The 18,600-nt window shown below is 37.8% G+C and overlaps 1 protein-coding gene across 2 annotated transcripts; it reads left to right on the forward strand.

The window, feature by feature from the left end:
- Positions 1-1,929: 1,929 nt before the first annotated feature.
- Positions 1,930-18,049, forward strand: LOC121372603. Of its 2 annotated transcripts, XR_005957956.1 has the most exons (7): positions 1,930-2,032; positions 5,412-5,675; positions 9,476-9,700; positions 10,574-10,798; positions 12,463-12,531; positions 13,000-17,053; positions 17,171-18,049. XR_005957956.1 is itself a non-coding variant. In XM_041499015.1 (6 exons), the coding sequence occupies exons 1-6, from the start codon at positions 1,972-1,974 to the stop codon at positions 13,185-13,187; spliced, it is 1,032 nt and encodes a 343-aa protein (XP_041354949.1). In that variant the 5' UTR covers positions 1,930-1,971; the 3' UTR covers positions 13,188-18,049. The 2 variants fall into 2 exon arrangements, 1 of the variants encoding a protein (XP_041354949.1); XM_041499015.1 differs by having other exon boundaries at positions 13,000-18,049.
- Positions 18,050-18,600: the final 551 nt, after the last annotated feature.

The following is an 18,600-nucleotide window of genomic DNA, read 5'->3' on the forward strand; positions in this document are numbered from 1 at the left end:
GATTTGAAAAGAATTTGAAAACATTCGGGTTTATGCCGAGGGTATACGAAATGATTTGGGAAATTATGAAGTATGCAGGAAACTAATTTCAATATAAAATTTTATATAAATTTCGTTTCAAGACGAAAAAAACCGTGATGGTATAGCCATAAAATCTGTTTATACTAGTATACAATCCAGAGTTTATAACTGCACTTTTTCCCCTGTTTCTTCAATGTTGAAATAGACCAACAAGTTCGCCTATTGCATAAATAGTCTCGACAGATATTTTTAGAATTTGTACGCTCCCGAATAACGTTATAAAAGGCGAAGTGTAATTGGTCGATATTTAAATTGTTATATATAGATGAAATGTCACCTGGACATGGGAGTCCACGCAATGCTGTTAGATCTACTGATGAGATCAGTAGAGCTAATTTTAATCAGATTGTGTGTCTGTGTGTGTGTGTGTGTGTGTGTGTGTGTGTGTGTGTGTGTGTATATATATATATATTCGGTCAAAATGTGCTAATCCGAAACCTTTTTACCATACAGTCCTTTTCTAGCAGTCCTTGCCTTAAAGATCGCCAACCGTCCTTGGTGGCGCAGTGGTTAAGCCATCGGACTACAGGCTGGTAGGTACAGCATTCGCAGCCCGGCACCGGCTCCAGTTCAGAGTGAATTCTGAACGGCTTAGTGGGTAGATGTAAGGCCTCTTCTCTCTCACTATTAACCAGATAACAACTAACCCACTGTAGTGGACAGACAGCCCAGATAGCTGAGGTGTGTGCCCAGGACAGCGTGTTTGAACCTTAATTGGATATAAGCACGAAAATAAGTTGAAATGAAATCTAGCCTTCCTTGCCTTAAAGATCGCCAAGTACTTGACACAGTTTCCAGTAATTGGTTGGCCGACCAGTGGGACTGAATACTTGGACTAAATCCATTCATAATTAGCTTGCTGACCAGATCAACTCAGTAGCTGGTGGACAGAATTCCATTAATGATTTAGTTTGACACTCAATGTGGCACTTGGTATATAGGTAAAGGAAATGAGGCTTGACCCACGGAAATAACTTAATTAGACCCTTTTCCTATGTTGTTGGTGTTTGTTTGGGTTTTTTTTTTTTTTTGGGGGGGGGGTATTTTATTCCCCCCCCCCCCATTGTATTTGTAATTAATTGTCGTCTTGGTTTTGGTATTTTCTAAACTATTTGTATTTAAATTGGTGAACATTTATATATTAAAAGTGAATTTGTTTAAAAACGTTACGTTGCACGTGATAAGGAACATAGGAAAAGGGACCATTTGCTTCGGGGGGGGGGGGGGGGTCCGACCTATGCCCTTGCAGTGAATGAAATTATATTGGTTGTAATTCAGATATAATCTGTATACATTTCACAACAAAAATTAAGAAATACTTTCGACCAATTTTGACCTGCCCCTAAAACTATATGCTATAAATAATAAATAATTCATTGTTATACGTATAGTCGGTCAAACAATAACAAAGACACACACCCCCCCCCCCCCCCCCCCCCAGCAACTTTTCTTTTTTAATGTATTTTCCGGATCGGCATGATACGACCTAAAAAAAATTCACTCGCCACAGTTTAAACCCTCCCAACACACACACTTCCCGTCTGCACAATATCCTGCAAACTGGCCGGGGGATGCATTATATCTTTAGAATTGGATGAGGGCAGTACCACTATCATCTCCCCTTACTCGCGTCCAACGCATATACATGTGCTCATGCATGCGTGTCACAAGGAAGTTTTTAAAAAGTTTCATTCTGTTTTTATAAATATTTATACTCATATTTAATCATTATATTGATCGGCTATTTTTTTTAACTTTTACTTGTACAACGTAGATAAACGCAGTTTGAATACAAACGAGACTGGCAAAAGTCGAAACTACGGTTGACATACTTTACAGCACAGGTGTGTCTTTACCTGTCTACCTGTGACGTCATCCAGGTGTTTCAAGATGGAGGCGCCAGTGAGGATTGTGCTGTTTACATTATATACACTGTTGACTACAGTGCAAGGTAACACTCATTTATGTGACTGCTGTTTCAGATAAGTAGAGTTACTGACAGCTGACGTAATGAGCCTGGTTAGAAATATTGTTAAATAAAATAACACATATTGAAATTTTATCATATATCATGCAAAATTACAGGAAACAAAGCACAACTTCTGTTAAATAGTAGATACTGGTAGTTAAAAACAATATACTGGGTCTCAGGATCGAATACCCTCGCTGGATCTATTCTCTGACTGTTTTCCTCTGTCTTAACTGTCAACAAGTGCTGTACAACTGATATACAAAAGGTCATGCATACTGTCACTGTGTGCTGTTTTGTCTGTCTGAAAGTGCATATGATATATATAAAATACACAGAAAGAGTTCCAAACGTTCCAGCATGCATGCTAATACTATCACTAACCCTAACCCTAAGCTTAAGCCTGAATGAACTGAATGCTGGAACCTTTGGAACTCTTGCCAAATATACATTGCTGCTAATAATAAATGTAGCAAGTTTTCTATGAAGTCTGTCAGAATTACTAATTTAATGTTTGACATCATGTAGCCAGGGCTCGACGGCAATTGGTGTACATTATCTGCCAATATTTAAAATTTGCACATTTAAAAGATGTCTACATACAACAAGATAGCCTTTCGAATGCTGCAAATGTCACTTTAAAAAAAAATTGCCACAGTCAGACTCACAATTGCCATCGGTGGACTGTTTCACCCATGGGAATTATGTTAAAAATTGCCATGGGTAAAAACTTAAGTTTGAGCTTTGTGCAGCTGATGATTAATTAATCAATGCACTCTAGTGGTCTTAGGCCTATTGGTAGGGTACGTTCGAGCAAAAACGACCACTCCCGATACCCAAGTGATACTTTTCTTTTCTTTGGGACGACGTAATTGGTCAGTTTTGTGATTTTAGATGGGAAAGTCTACTTAATCAAGGGTTTTACAGAATTACTTACAGTAATAAAGTGATAATGACCATTCCGATTTGAGGGGCGTCTGCGTGGCTGTCACAGGGGACAATATTTCGAAATCTGAGGTAACCGGAAGTCGGTTCACGTGGTTTTTACCTAGGTAACCAATTGTTCGGTTACGTGAATTATATTTGCGTAACCTGTGGATTACCTGATCAGTTACCTCAAAGTTACGTTGAAATTATATTTAAAAACATAATTTTTAGCTCAAACATAAAGTTAAAACAAAATACAAAAGAAAACGTTTTATAAAACAGTTTCTTTAATGCTTGCAAATCGAAAGAAGTGACTAGATGTTTCTTTTGTTTTCGTACGATCGTAGCGTTGTAGATTTATTATTACTATTATAATTATATTATTATTATTCACCATTTGCCATCGGGATCGCAAAAAGTAATTTTTAGTTGCCCGAATCTAAACACCACTGTCCTCGGGCATCGGGCCACCATATTCTATTACCTCTGTGCAGCTGGCGGAAGTTAACGCTATTGTAAAATGACTAAATATCAGCCCAGTACTGAAACAAAATACATGTAGATATATTTGGAGAAAAAATGCCCATTCCCTGGTGTATGATTAGACTAATAATTTTCTTTTATAAATAACAAATAAAGGCTACCATTTGTCACTGATATGTAAAATTTAGTATACAGCAGACTGAAAAAAACCCAAGCAACAAATGTCCAGTTCCTCTGAACTATAAAACAGGCTACTCATTGGTGCATGATTAGATTAATAAACATAAATCTTATAATAACATAACAAGAAAGACCACAATTTGACACCGATATTTTGCGGTGGTGATGCTACTTTCACTTTATCGCTGGTACTTCTATACTACAGTGACGTTCCAAATGTTTGTTATTTAAAGCTCATTATGCGATGTTAGTATTGTTCAGCTTTTGTGACATTTTTTCATTTTTGTTTATGTTAAAACTGTTTTCAACCTTTCTAAAATTATAGGCAATCCAATATTATGTCTACATATATTCCTTTAGAGATAGAATAGCAGCAGTTAATTTAGGCGCCTTAGCGATCCGTGCACATTTCTTTAAAACTTTTGGCTCGACTCTATACTGAATCTTCGGTCACAAGTTACAACCGTTGCAATATACCATTGGTTACTGGTTTGCTGCACATCAAGTATCTAAAAATCAGTCTAAAACATTTGTCGGAATACTAGTAGTATGTCTGCATGAATCAACTTACTGTAATCATGAAGTCTGCAAGTTTTAATTACTGAACGTCTACAGGTCACGACATAACCGATTTGCGGTTCGCGTAAATTAAATTTTGCGTAACCGACACGCGAACAGAACGGCGGTTCGCATGAAAAATTGTGCCCTGCTGTCAGACAATACCGTGTAAAGAGGCATGTCTTTTTAGTGTGTCTAGACACGGTGTCTGGGCGACCGTCTAAATATACACCTGCCAGTTAGGAACCACAGGTACAGGCCACGGAAAGAAAAGACCAATTAACCAAGAAAACACTCCGATTATTATTTCAGTACATGGGTTAATTTATGTAAAAAAAAATAATAGTGTTATTTCAACACTTTGACAATGTTGGTTTATTTTGTATTGAAAAATTATATATAATTGTTGTTGGCTTAATGGAATGGCTATTATTACAGAACATTGCGATGCATCCGAAAAAATCAGGTATGTTTTGTTTCTTCAGTTCGAAGACTAATTCCTGACGTGACACGTTTGGTATTACGTAACCACCAGCTCGACAGAGGGCATATTCACTGGGATGGTACAAAATGGCTGCGCCCGTTATATATAATAGCCGTCACATTTACCCGTTTTATTAATTAACTATACGATTATACTTGTTGATATTAAGCAATAATGTGCATTATATATCGTTGAATATGCATACAAGGCATGCCTTAATTGTCCCCTCCTTTAAGCCATTACAACAACTTCTTCTATTTATGCTGGGAATATTTTGTTTTCAAAGTTTTGATTAGCAACAGTTGGTTATTGACTGAAAAATGATTAACTACTATTTAATGTTTAAAATTGTGTAACAATCTCTGAATCTTGCACAGTGAATCGTGACATGACAATGAAATACATAGGCGTACAGCCAGCTTCCATTTTTATAGGGCAAGGCTGGTTTTTGCCCGAATTAAAAAAACCCAACAGAATCTGGATAACAACATTTATTCATATTAGCATTACTGCCAAACAGCTATATTGGGATACAAACAAATCACTACACATTTTTACATTGATTACAACTAATTTTGAGGGTAGAATGATGAAAATACATGGTAAAAAGGTCTCAGATTAACACATTTTGCCCGAATATCTCTATGATTTGCTCCAGAACTAACTTCCCCCTCTCTCATACGCTTATGCTGAGATAAATGGTTTTTGATATGCCCTCCTACTTTACAGGTGACCTGGTTGTGCAGGGAACGCATGGCTGTGGGTCATCCCAGTATCCGAAGGAGGTGCGCATCACAGACCGTAACGAGGAGACAATTTTCTCTCAGACAAACCAGTACTATGACTCTCGCCGGGATTGCATCCTCACCATCATTGGCAAACGCAACTATCAGCTGCAGCTCGAACTCACCTCCATTGACATCGATCAGTACGCGTTCACTACCGAGCACTGTGGAGGCTTGTGTTGTACAGACTACCTCAAGATATTCAACAGTAAGTACATACAGTAAATTTATATAACTTATATCACAGACTACTTCAAGATATTCAACAGTAAGTACATACAGCAACTTTATATAACTTATATCACAGACTACCTCAAGATATTCAACAGTAAGTACATGCAGTAACTTACTGTAAGTTATATCACCAACTACCTCAAGATATTTAAACAGTAAGTATAAACAGTAACTCCCTTTAACTTATACTATTGACTACTTCAAGATATTTAACAGTAAGCACATACCGCAAATGTTAGTTTATACCACTGACTCCTATAATATATTCAATAGTTAAGTATATACAGTAACCTCCTTTAACTTATATGACTGACTACCTCAGTATATTCAACAGTAAGTACATACAGCAAACTCCTTTAACTTATACCACTGACTACCTCAAGAGATTCAACAGTATATATAGTAAACTTTAACTTATACCACTGACTACCACAAGATATTCGACAGTAAGTATATATAGTAAACTTTAACTTATGTCTCCGACTACCTTAAGATATTCAACAGTTAGTATATACAGTAATCTCCTTTAACTTATATTACTGACTAACTCAAGATATTCAACAGTAAGTACATAAAATAACCTCCTTTAACTTATATCACCAACTACCTTAGTATATTCAAAAGTAAGTATAGACAGTAAATGTTAATTTATACCACCGACTACCTCAAGATATTTAACAGTAGATATATACAGTAACTCCCTTTAACTTATACCACTGACTACCTCAATATATTTAATAATAAGCACATATTGCAGCCTTTAATTTATACCACTGACTACCTTACAGTATTTGACCAGAAATTAGCCCATGTCTTTGAATAAGCCCCCCTCTTATTTGATGGTATTTAAGAAACTAGGCTCTTATTTGTAAATAAGCCCCTGTAACACACTTAGATCACGTTTTTATCAAATGGAATGAAAAAGCAGGTTTTATATCGATAAATACCATGGGAATCCCCATGTCCCAATTGCTTGAAATAATTTTGAAAGTTAGTATTCTGATGTCACTGGTAGATGTCGCTCGAAGCACAACAATGCCTACGTCACGACAAATTTCACAGACTTGGAGTGCGTTCCTTTCACCTCTCCTGGACATGTTCCAACTGTTCTGTCCTGGTTGTATCCCCTCTCCAGATATCGTAAGACTTAGCAAAATTATTGGTTTTAAGGGTTTGTAATGTTTTGTATTGAGACACTTACTTGTCTGAACTTTATTGTCTAAAAATCGATTGGACCTCGCTTGCTTAACGGTTTTTTCTCGAGTGCGCGCAGCATTTTAAGAAATACAAAAAAATGCATTTTGTGGTTTTACAAACATCAGGATTACCAGGATTACCAAAAAGCACTTCAGGTGAATGGAAATGTGTATTCTAAATAATAAAAAGTAAATAAAGTGCAATTTTATTTGTGAAAAAATGGGTTTAATAGCGAAAAACAATGCCGTAATGGTTAACAACTAGCCGTAACTAGGGTGTGTCCCTTTAAGCCATCGGACATAAAACTGGTAGCTACTGGGTTCACAGCCCGGTACCGGCTCCCACCCAGAGTGAGTTTTAACGACTCAGTGGGTAGGTGTAAGGCCACTACTTCCTCTTCTCTCTCACTAATCACTAACAACTAATCCACTGTCCTGGACAGACAGTCCAGATAGCTGAGGTGTGTGCCCAGGACAGCAGGTTTGAACCTTAATTGGATATAAGCACGAAAATAAATTACCTCCACCCCACACACACAGACGTCTGTGTCGAGGGAAAATGTGTATACACAAATGCCATTCTTTTGTTAATTGCTGTAGTCTTCTAAGCATTAAATTTTGGATGTAAATAAGCAGCAGTGGTACAGTAAGTAACATAGAAGATATATGTCTGATAATTAGATATAAACATTTTTATTTATTTTTTTATTATTTGTTAATAACAAATGGAACACTGTAATTAATAGATGTGATATAGAATGTGTCTGAGAATAAGCCTGCCCCATGCTAAACTCATCATGTGAGTAGTCTTGGCCCACTGGCCCTTTGTCTGGGAATAAGCCTGCCCCATGCTAAACTCGTCATGTTAGTTGTCTTGGCCCTCTGGCCCCTTGTCTGGGAATAAGCCTGCCCCATGCTAAACTCATCATGTGAGTTGTCTTGGCCCTCTGGCCCTTTGTCTGGGAATAAGCCTGCCCCATGCTAAACTCATCATGTGAGTTGTCTTGACCCTCTGGCCCCTTGTCTGGGAATAAGCCTGCCCCATGCTAAACTCATCATGTGAGTTGTCTTGGCCCTCTGGCCCCTTGTCTGGGAATAAGCCTGCCCCATGCTAAACTCATCATGTGAGTTGTCTTGGCCCTCTGGCCCCTTGTCTGGGAATAAGCCTGCCCCATGCTAAACTCATCATGTGAGTTGTCTTGGCCCTCTGGCCCCTTGTCTGGGAATAAGCCTGCCCCATGCTAAACTCATCATGTGAGTTGTCTTGGCCCTCTGGCCCCTTGTCTGGGAATAAGCCTGCCCCATGCTAAACTCATCATGTGAGTTGTCTTGGCCCTCTGGCCCTTTGTCTGGGAATAAGCCTGCCCCATGCTAAACTCATCATGTGAGTTGTCTTGGCCCTCTGGCCACGTGTCTGGGAATAAGCCTGCCCCATGCTAAACTCATTATGTGAGTTGTCTTGGCCCTCTGGCCCTCTGTCTGGGAATAAGCCTGCCCCATGCTAAACTCATGATGTGAGTTGTCTTGGCCCTCTGGCCCCTTGTCTGGGAATAAGCCTGCCCCATGCTAAACTCATCATGTGAGTTGTCTTGGCCCTCTGGCCCCTTGTCTGGGAATAAGCCTTCCCCATGCTAAACTCATCATGTGAGTTGTCTTGGCCCTCTGGCCCCTTGTCTGGGAATAAGCTTGCCCCATGCTAAACTCATCATGTGAGTTGTCTTGGCCCTCTGGCCCTTTGTCTGGGAATAAGCCTGCCCCATGCTAAACTCATCATGTGAGTTGTCTTGGCCCTCTGGCCCCTTGTCTGGGAATAAGCCTGCCCCATGCTAAACTCATCATGTGAGTTGTCTTGGCCCTTTGGGCTTATTTCTGGTCAAATGCGGTAAGATATTCAACAGTAAGTATATACAACAACCTTTAATTTATACCACAGACTACCTCACTATATTCAACAGTAAGTATATACAACAACCTTCAATTTATACCACAGACTACCTCAATATATTCAACAGTAAGTATATACAACATCCTTTAATTTATACCACAGACTACCTCAATATATTTAACAGTAAATATATACAGTAACCTCCTTTAGCTTATATTATCAACAACCTCAAGATATTTAACAGTAAATATATACAGTAACCTCCTTTAGTTTATATCATCGACAACCTCAATATATTTAACAGTAAATATATACAGTAACCTCCTTTAGCTTATATCATGGACAACCTCAAGATATTTAACAGTAAGTATATAGCGCAACCTTTAACTTATACCACAGACTACCTCAAGATATTCAGCAAGTATATACAGCAATCTTTAACTTATACTCGTCTGATGCACTGTCAGTCTAGGATCGGCCCCTGTCAGTAAGTTCTGGTACATACAGAGCTTTCTTGTAACAAATAAAAAGTGGACTGTTCTTTGCAACATTCAGTTAGATCTTAATTTGTTTTGTCTGTGATGATGACGATGATGTCACACATAAGCCATCATGTCCAAATATTGGCTAATGATGTTATATGTATTCTTTCATTCATGTACAACTATCTTTCTTTTTTCCATGTTGTTACAGGTTATCGAGTAGACAATGCCCGTCTCTTGCCCGGCATGTCACAATGGGGTATGTGTGGCAACGAACTTCCAAAAAGAACTATTTGGCAAACGACTAACAACTTCGTGACGATCCAGTTTCGCACTGATGAACGTACAGACTACAAGCGTGGATTCACAATGAGGTTCAAGCAGTATCCCTGGAGAAACCCGGGCAATGTTTTCCCTGATGGCGGTTATTTCGGAGGTTTGTAGAGAAAACTTGTCATTTATAAAACAGATTTATTGTCTTGCCTTTACGAAGTAAAACGGCAAGATATAGGTATTGCGTTTCCAATGGCAACAGTGGTGGTATCAGCTTTTGCGTAGTTTCACGTTTAGATCAGTTTCTTACAAACAGTAAGTTGTAGGTCAGTGAAACTTGGTTTACAGTTGCACCTATGGATGTTCATCACAGTGCATTGAAAATATTTATGGTAGACTAGACATCTGCAGAATTCTTGTTTGTTTTATTATTAGTCCCCTGCCAGTCATACCGGAGGGTTCTATAGGATTTATCTCCATCCTTCTATTTGTCTGTCTCTCCATCCTTCTGTGTGTCTGTCTTTCCATCTCTCCCACATACATGTTTACTTGGAGGGTTCTATAGGATTTATCTCCATCCTTCTATTTGTCTGTCTCTCCATCCTTCTATCTCTGTCTTTCTGTCTCTCCATCTATCCTACATACATGTTTACTTTTTTGGACTTTTTTTCTCAATATATTGAGGTGAAATTTTGTGTATAGCTTTGTCATGTTATAAATAAAGTTTGACCATCATGGCGATTTTCCCATTTTTGACAGAGTTTTGGCCCTTGAACTTAGGATATATGAAAAATAATTGGGGCCGGTAGTGGACATGTATTGCTTTAGCAGTACTCTCAGGATGCTTGCTAAACCGTTCTTCTAAAGATCAAATAAGGTTAAAATGGTAGTTGTCAGAAAGCACCTATATTGTTTGTTTCCACTTAAGACAAAATTAATGTTTTGAGCTTTTGTTATGGATTGTTTAAAGAATCAGTTTTGAGGTTTGGTGTTAACTTACTGTTCACTACTTGTAGTTGTGTGTTTTGTTTGTCAGGGTGGAATGATGGCAGCAAGAAGGAGCTACAGGTGGATTGGAGCGACCAGAGTCAGATTCCCGGAGATTTTGTGCCCCCTGGAGGGGATGGGGACTATGATGGGGGCAGCAGTGGGATCCAGTGTTACGAGTGTCAGGGATGTGATGTTGACTACTTTGACCCTGACAGTGAGTTCGCATCCGTGCAGGCGGGGTGCTACACATGCTCAAAGACGTGGAGAGATCGTGAGTTTTTAAAAAATATAATCACTTTAGGAAGGAAAGAACTGGTTTATTTAACAACACACTCAACACATTTTATTTAGGGTTATATGGCATCCAACATATGGTTAAGGACCACACAGATATTGAGGGAGAAAATCCGCTGTCGCCACTTCATGAGCTACTCTTTTCGATTAGCAGCAAGGGATCTTTTATAAGCACCATCCCATAGACAGAATAGCACATACCACAGCCTTTGATGTACCAGTCGTGGTGCACTGGCTGGAGTGAGAAATAGATAATCACTTTAGCTAGTCCTGAGTTTGCTGCCTTTGTTATATGTTTCCAAGTAAGAGAGCCTTATTAACAACTCAAATTACATATCAAATCATATCATGAGGTCTTTTTTCAGGATATTAGTTTCTCTGTACATACAAGGCATTTCTTGTTATTCTAATGTTGGGACTAGGATCGATTCCTGTCAGTGGACCCATTGGGCTATTTCTCGTTCCAGCCAGTGCTCCACAACTGGTGTAACAAAGGCCATGGTATGTACTATCTTTCTATGGGATGATGCATATAAAAGATCCCTTGCTGCTAATCGAAAAGAGTAGTTCTTGAAGTGGCAACAGCAGGTTTCCTCTCTCAATATATGTGTGGTCCTTAACCATATGTCCGATGCCATATAACCATAAATAAAATGTGTTGAGTGCGTCGTTAAATAACACTAATGTTTGTAGTTCCTAAAAAAAAACCACCCAACAATTCTACATAAAATATGTAATACACAAAAATACTGGGAGGTAAAATTGAGCAAATGGCTAATACAAACATAAGGAAGGAAGGAAGGAAGGAATGAATGAAGGAATGAATGTTTAACGACACCCCACAAACATAAGGATGACCGAAACACACTGGAAATAGAGACACTGATATTCTAAGCAAGAAAATAGTTTAACAACTAATTTTATTCATTAAAAAAACATTGGAAATATTTCACAATGACAGCTAACTGAGGACAGTGTCTTCAGTTTCCCAAAATCTTGGATTTTAATAGTTTTATGTTGCATTAATATTTTTAGAGAGCATGTATTATAATTTTTGTTGCTCGTCAAGTTTTTACTTGGTGGGGAATAACCGGCCTCGGTGGCATCGTGGCAGGCCATCGGTTTACAGACTGGTAGGTACTGGGTTCGGATCCCAGTCGAGGCATGGGATTTTTAATCCAGATACCGACTCCAAACCCTGAGTGAGTGTCGGTGTAAACCACTTGCACCGACCAGTGATCCATAACTGGTTCAACAAAGGCCATGGTTTGTGATATCCTGCCTGTGGGAAGCGCAAATAAAAGATCCCTTGCTGTTAATCGGAAGAGTAGCCCATGTAGTGGCGACAGCGGGTTTCCTCTCAAAATCTGTGTGGTCCTTAACCATATGTCTGACGCCATATAACCGTAAATAAAATGTGTTGAGTGCGTCGTTAAATAAAACATTTCTTTCTTTCTTTTGTGGGGAATATTAGGTTCTTTTGTGTTAATTTAAAAAAAAAATTAATCACTATTAATTATTAATATTATTATTAGTTATTATTATTATTGATGATTATGATGAATATTATTATTATTATTATTATTTAGCATCAGCTGAAAACTTACAAATGATGTGTTTTTTGTTGTTGGTTTTTTACAGAGTTTGCCTCAGCCCAGAGACGATGTTTCACAAAAATACAGTACACCAACTTGCTGCTCACTCTCTCAGGTTTCACACTTTTTACTTCTCATTAAATGGATACAATCGACCCAATCTCGTATCTTCTAGCTAATATACGGCACATGTATGTTCAATGCTATAGAGATTGGGATGCTTACTGCAAACTTGTTTTAAACATTCTGAACAGCCTCGGTGCTGATCAGTTTGAAAATTCATTAACAACTATTGCTTAATGTTTTAGAATGCAGTGATCTCTGAACACAGAACAGAGCCTTAAGGCTGATGGCTCAATAACTAAAAGCCACCGAAGTAGTGCACAGTACTGTTAAATGTTTGTACTTAATTAGTCTCACCCTGAGTCAAAATACCTGTAAAGACTGAGTCCACTTGTTTTGTCCTATTAAAGACTACATTGTAAGTTCATTGTTAGATTGATTCCCTTGTTAATGAGATTTTGGGTGATATTGGATTGGTATATTTTGATCCTTTTGGTAATTGTTTCCCACATTGTTTCAGATCCGTCAGTCGGTGGTGGAAAGGTAACAGAATTCCGTGGATGTCGACGTTTTCTCGATGCATATGGTGTATTCCTCAACTACTGTTTCTGTGATGGCAACTTATGCAACAGTGCTAAGAGCCTTAGACTGAGTGGATTATCCCTGTTGTGTTTCTTCACTGCTCTTATCTTGTCCTACAGCTTGTAATCAGATTTAAACACACAACACCTGTCATATGTCTGTCAAATCATTATATTAATGAACAAGCTATTGTGTTGGGCTAACATTAATGAAGCATATATCAGAAACGATTGTTTTAGATAAATATAAATAACATGCTAATATGAATGATAAAGCCATTAATATATTCAAATTCAGGATCAGAAATAAGCATTTGTCCTGACAATGAAGATCTACTCGCAAAATGCCTGTCACTGGTTATCCCATGGACAAGATGAAAATTACACATTGTTTAATTTTAAGCAATTGTAAATGTTTTTGGACAAGTAAAAACATTGATGGATTAATAGTTTCTGGCACCCGTCCTTTTATAGATATCTAAAGAAAATCAATCCTTGGAGCGAGCTTTAGCTTCAGAAAAAACATCTACAAAAGGACGAGTGCCAAAAATATTTTGTAGTTCAATGATTCTTATAATTTTAGTATAATGATTATAAAATTCACTGCATTTTAGTTTTGTACCGTGATGTCACTCATTCTCTCAGCTATATTACATCACTAAAAGGAATGCATGCAGCGTTGCATATTATGTGATGTTAGGTACAACGTTAGCTACGACGTTAGCTTAGAGAATTACGTATTCAACAGGTACAAACGGCTGCCTACCTCCTAAATGAGGAGGCCAATTAATCAATGAAAATGGTGCATTACCATCTTGGGGACGTGTGCTAGACGGTTTTTCTAGGAAGGCTTTCTGGCACCTTTCTACTGGTTGATTGGACTAGAAATGTAGATCCTTTGATGTCTTTGTCCGGTGGACTAGTGAAAAATTCTGCTTATTCAGTCACTGACTTAGTTCATATCTCTGCACATGACAGAGTCTAAATGATATTTTGACAAGTTAACAGTATGATCCCATGAAATACTGGCAGGTGCTTGGTCTATAGGACGGCCATTCTCGAGAATAATACATCCTTCCTTCGTCATCTTTAGGAAGAATGCTGGTGATGTGTGTGCTTTGTAGCAGTTTGCTTTAGACCTAAAAAAAATTGTGTGTTTCAGGGGTAGGCCTGCATGTCAAAAACAAATTAGACATTAGTAATTGTTTTGGGGTTTTTCTCCTTTTTTTCATTGTTTTACTACATTCATCCGTAGGAGTCCAGATAAATATTATGTATGTACTCTTTTTCTTTTTTGTTTCAACTACATATTGATAATAAGAAATATGAAGAAAACCTAAATATGTCAAAAAAACAAAACAAAATACTTGAGGTCGGCCCCTTTTTATAGGTAGTATTGGGTTCCTGGAAACATAATTTTGTTTTAGGCCTTAGCAAACTCATTATAATAATTTGTTTCAATTTGTCATAATCATATTGTTTATAAACATCCAATCATTTTTATACTGTTTTTAAGATTGATTTTTAAAAATATATAATCATTTGTACGGTACCTTATATAATAGAAAAAGATTTGCTACAGCGAGCCTTCAGCACACTTAAAAAACCCAAAAATAAACAGGAAAATAAATGTTACAGAAAGATGATTTTTTTTAGTTTGTTACAACAGTGATGTATATTATGTACATGTATATCTGTTATAGCTTATATTGTTCTACCTATGCTGCATTTTTTAGAAATTGATAATTGTGCTGTCATTAGCATACTTCATTGTAAAATAATATGATTCAGTAACACATTGTCCAGTATGAAAACAATGTCTGTCTTGTTTTCAATAATTGGAATACAGTCAAACCAGTGTTAAGCAGACACCAAAGGGAGTATCAAAAGTGACCTTTTAAGACAGGTTGTTGTTTAACACAGGTCAGTTTGTACTAGATTACATGATTTGGGAGTATCAATATGTGGGCTCTTAACACAAATGGCTGCTTTGTACAGGTGGCCACTGGAGCCACCTGTATAAAGTGACCTTTTAATAATAGGTGGTTGCTGAACACACATCAGTTTGTACTAGATTACATGGTGGCCACTAGAGCCACCTGTATAAAGTGACCTTTTAATAACAGGTGGTTGCTGAACACATTAGTTTGTACATCAGTTTGTACTAGATTACATGGTGGCCACTAGAGCCACCTGTATAAAGTGACCTTTTAATAATAGGTGGTTGCTGAACACACATTAGTTTGTACTAGATTACATGGTGGCCACTAGAGCCACCTGTATAAAGTGACCTTTTAATAACAGGTGGTTGCTGAACACATTAGTTTGTACATCAGTTTGTACTAGATTACATGGTGGCCACTAGAGCCACCTGTATAAAGTGACCTTTTAATAATAGGTGGTTGCTGAACACACATTAGTTTGTACTAGATTACATGGTGGCCACTAGAGCCACCTGTATAAAGTGACCTTTTAATAATAGGTGGTTGCTGAACACACATCAGTTTGTACTAGATTACATGGTGGCCACTAGAGCCACCTGTATAAAGTGACCTTTTAATAACAGGTGGTTGCTGAACACATTAGTTTGTACATCAGTTTGTACTAGATTACATGGTGGCCACTAGAGCTACCTGTATAAAGTGACCTTTTAATAATAGGTGGTTGCTGAACACACATCAGTTTGTACATCAGTTTGTACTAGATTACATGGTGGCCACTAGAGCTACCTGTATAAAGTGACCTTTTAATAATAGGTGGTTGCTGAACACACATTAGTTTGTACATCAGTTTGTACTAGATTACATGGTGGCCACTAGAGCCACCTGTATAAAGTGACCTTTTAATAATAGGTGGTTGCTGAACACACATCAGTTTGTACTAGATTACATGGTGGCCACTAGAGCTACCTGTATAAAGTGACCTTTTAATAACAGGTGGTTGCTGAACACACATCAGTTTATACTAGATTACATGGTGGCCACTAGAGCAGGTTTGACTGTAATTTAATTGTGCTAGCTGTGTGCAGACATGTCAGTAATTGATCAGACGTTTTGTTGTAAATCTTGTTTTTAACGATCTCCGTACTTGGCACTAGTTGTTTCTGTATTCACTTGTACATGTTAACAAAGGACGATTTGTGATGTGTATGTGTGACATTCACTGATGTGCCTCTGTATATAGCATTGATTTCCATGGAAACAGGTTCACAAAGTGGACATGTCATTGTCAGCTTGTTTTATATTGTAACACTTAGTTTTGTTATACAGTGTACTCTTTGTTTTACATTCCATTGACATTACTATGTAGTATCTAAGCCAGCATGGGTACAAGATTTTGAAAAAGGGGGTGCAAAATCTTAAGATACATGTGTATTTAAAAAAGGGGGTAGGCATGAAATGTTAGTGTGCTAAATATTATACAGACAATCTGGTCTTTGTCAGCTTTTTTGGGGTAATGTATTCACTGTTTTACCATGTGCTTTATTTTATATTCCATCAGGTCCCATCCACTGTCAGATTGATGGCTTGGGGAATGACAATATATGTATAGTAGGGCCTGAATCTGTTGGGGGGGGGGGGGGGTAGGGGACATGCTCACCAAGTTAACTTTGAATTTCAGGTGTTAAAATACAGCATTTCCAGCCTTCTGAAGAGAGTAATAGGGAATTCCAGGTGATGGGGAAAAAATGTGAACCTTTGGTAATTTGGGGAGGTGCGTATATACCCGGTGTACACCCCTCTCTCCCCCTCCCCCCCCCATGTACAGGACATGGGGCCCCTGCGGCCTCCCCTACTCAACGGCTTATATGCACTGTCAAATTCTTTCACATTATTTAGCAGGGTGGGTGTATAATGTTACTGTATTTGAGAAAGTTGAGAGGCATGTAATGTTAGCATGCTGAAATAAAATATATGGATATACAGTGTTTGTAAAAAAAAAAAGGTGAGTGCACATTCAGTTCACTCCATGTATTATGCCTAGTACTTGCAGGTATTTAGTGACAGCTTGTTTTCAGTTCACTCCATGTATTATGCCTAGTACTTGCAGGTATTTAGTGACAGTAGCTTGGTTTCAGTTCACTCCATGTATTATGCCTAGTACTTGCAGGTATTTAGTGACAGTAGCTTATTTTGTTTAACAACACCACCAGAGCACATTGATCTATTAATCATTGGTTATTGGATGTCAAACATATGGTCATTTTGACACAGACATAAAGAGGAAGTGGCTATTTATATAAGTGGTTTTCATTTTACCTTTAGTTTCACATTATATTTTCATCAATGTGTACATGATATGACTTTATCTTTACATTCCACTGTCACATAATACTAATGGCCAAGTGGTTAAGCCTTCCACTCAAGGGCTGGTAGATTTTGGGTTGGCATACCAGTACTGCTAAGTCCTGATATAACCAGTGAGTTTGAACAGATAAAGCCCACCACACAAATTTCTCTCTCACCTGCAGCTAACCAATAACCTTTAACTGAACAGATAGTCCAGATAGCTGAGGTGTGTGCCTAGGACAACATGCTTAAACTGTAATTGAATATCAGCGTGAAAATAAATGGACATATCATTATTGTATATTAATATAATGTGTGGTATCAATGGCAAGTGTGTACCCTGATTTTGCATTCCAGTCATAACCTTTAGTAACATTATTACATAGTAATTGGTGCATGTCTTTTTATGTATCCAGTGGCAAGACAATGTGTACATTCCACTGTTTCTGAATTTCTTACTAACTAGCACATGTACTTCATAGCTAATCATGTGTCCCAAACCAAAATAGTAACAGTTTATGGAATCTTTTCCCCAGCTATTTTACATTCCAGTGTCATTTCTTTTAAGTCTTATTTTGTTTTCAAAGATTGTATGAGGTGTTTTTTTAGCGTGTTTAAAAAAAAAAAAAGTAATCCTAATTTAAGCAACTTGTAATTTAATTAGGTTTCAATTTAAAAAATAAATAAATTGTGCATTAAATCACAAATATCCATCAATTTTAAAAATGCTGATCTTATACTTTCAATTTGCTCTGAGGCATGTTCAGGAGGGCAAACAATTGCAGTCACTTGCTAGACTAGTTTTTAAATCTAACATAGGTTGAATGTGATTTGATAGAAGAATAAAGGTACCAGTCAAATAGTTTTCAAGCAGTATGGCCTCCTGAATTTCATTTCATTTCAACTTATTTTCATGCTTATATCCAATTAAGGTTCAAGCATGCTATCCTGGGCACACACTTCAGCTGTCTGGGCTGTCTGTCAAGGACAGTGGGTTAGTTGTTAGTGGTTAATGAGAGAGAAAAGGGTGTAGTGGTCTTGCACCTACCCATTGAGTCGTTAAAACTCGCTCTTGATGGGAGCTGGTACCAGGCTGCAAATCATTTACCTACCAGCCTTATGTCCGATGGCTTAACCACGACACCACCGTGGCCGGTTGCTTCCTGAATTTGCCACAGATTTAGTTCTTATACTTTGGAATGTACCTGGTAATGACTTACATTCTTTGACATACAGTTCAGATCAATACAA

This window comes from Gigantopelta aegis, chromosome 4 (genome assembly GCF_016097555.1).
Source record: "Gigantopelta aegis isolate Gae_Host chromosome 4, Gae_host_genome, whole genome shotgun sequence".
NCBI lineage: Eukaryota > Metazoa > Mollusca > Gastropoda > Neomphalida > Peltospiridae > Gigantopelta > Gigantopelta aegis.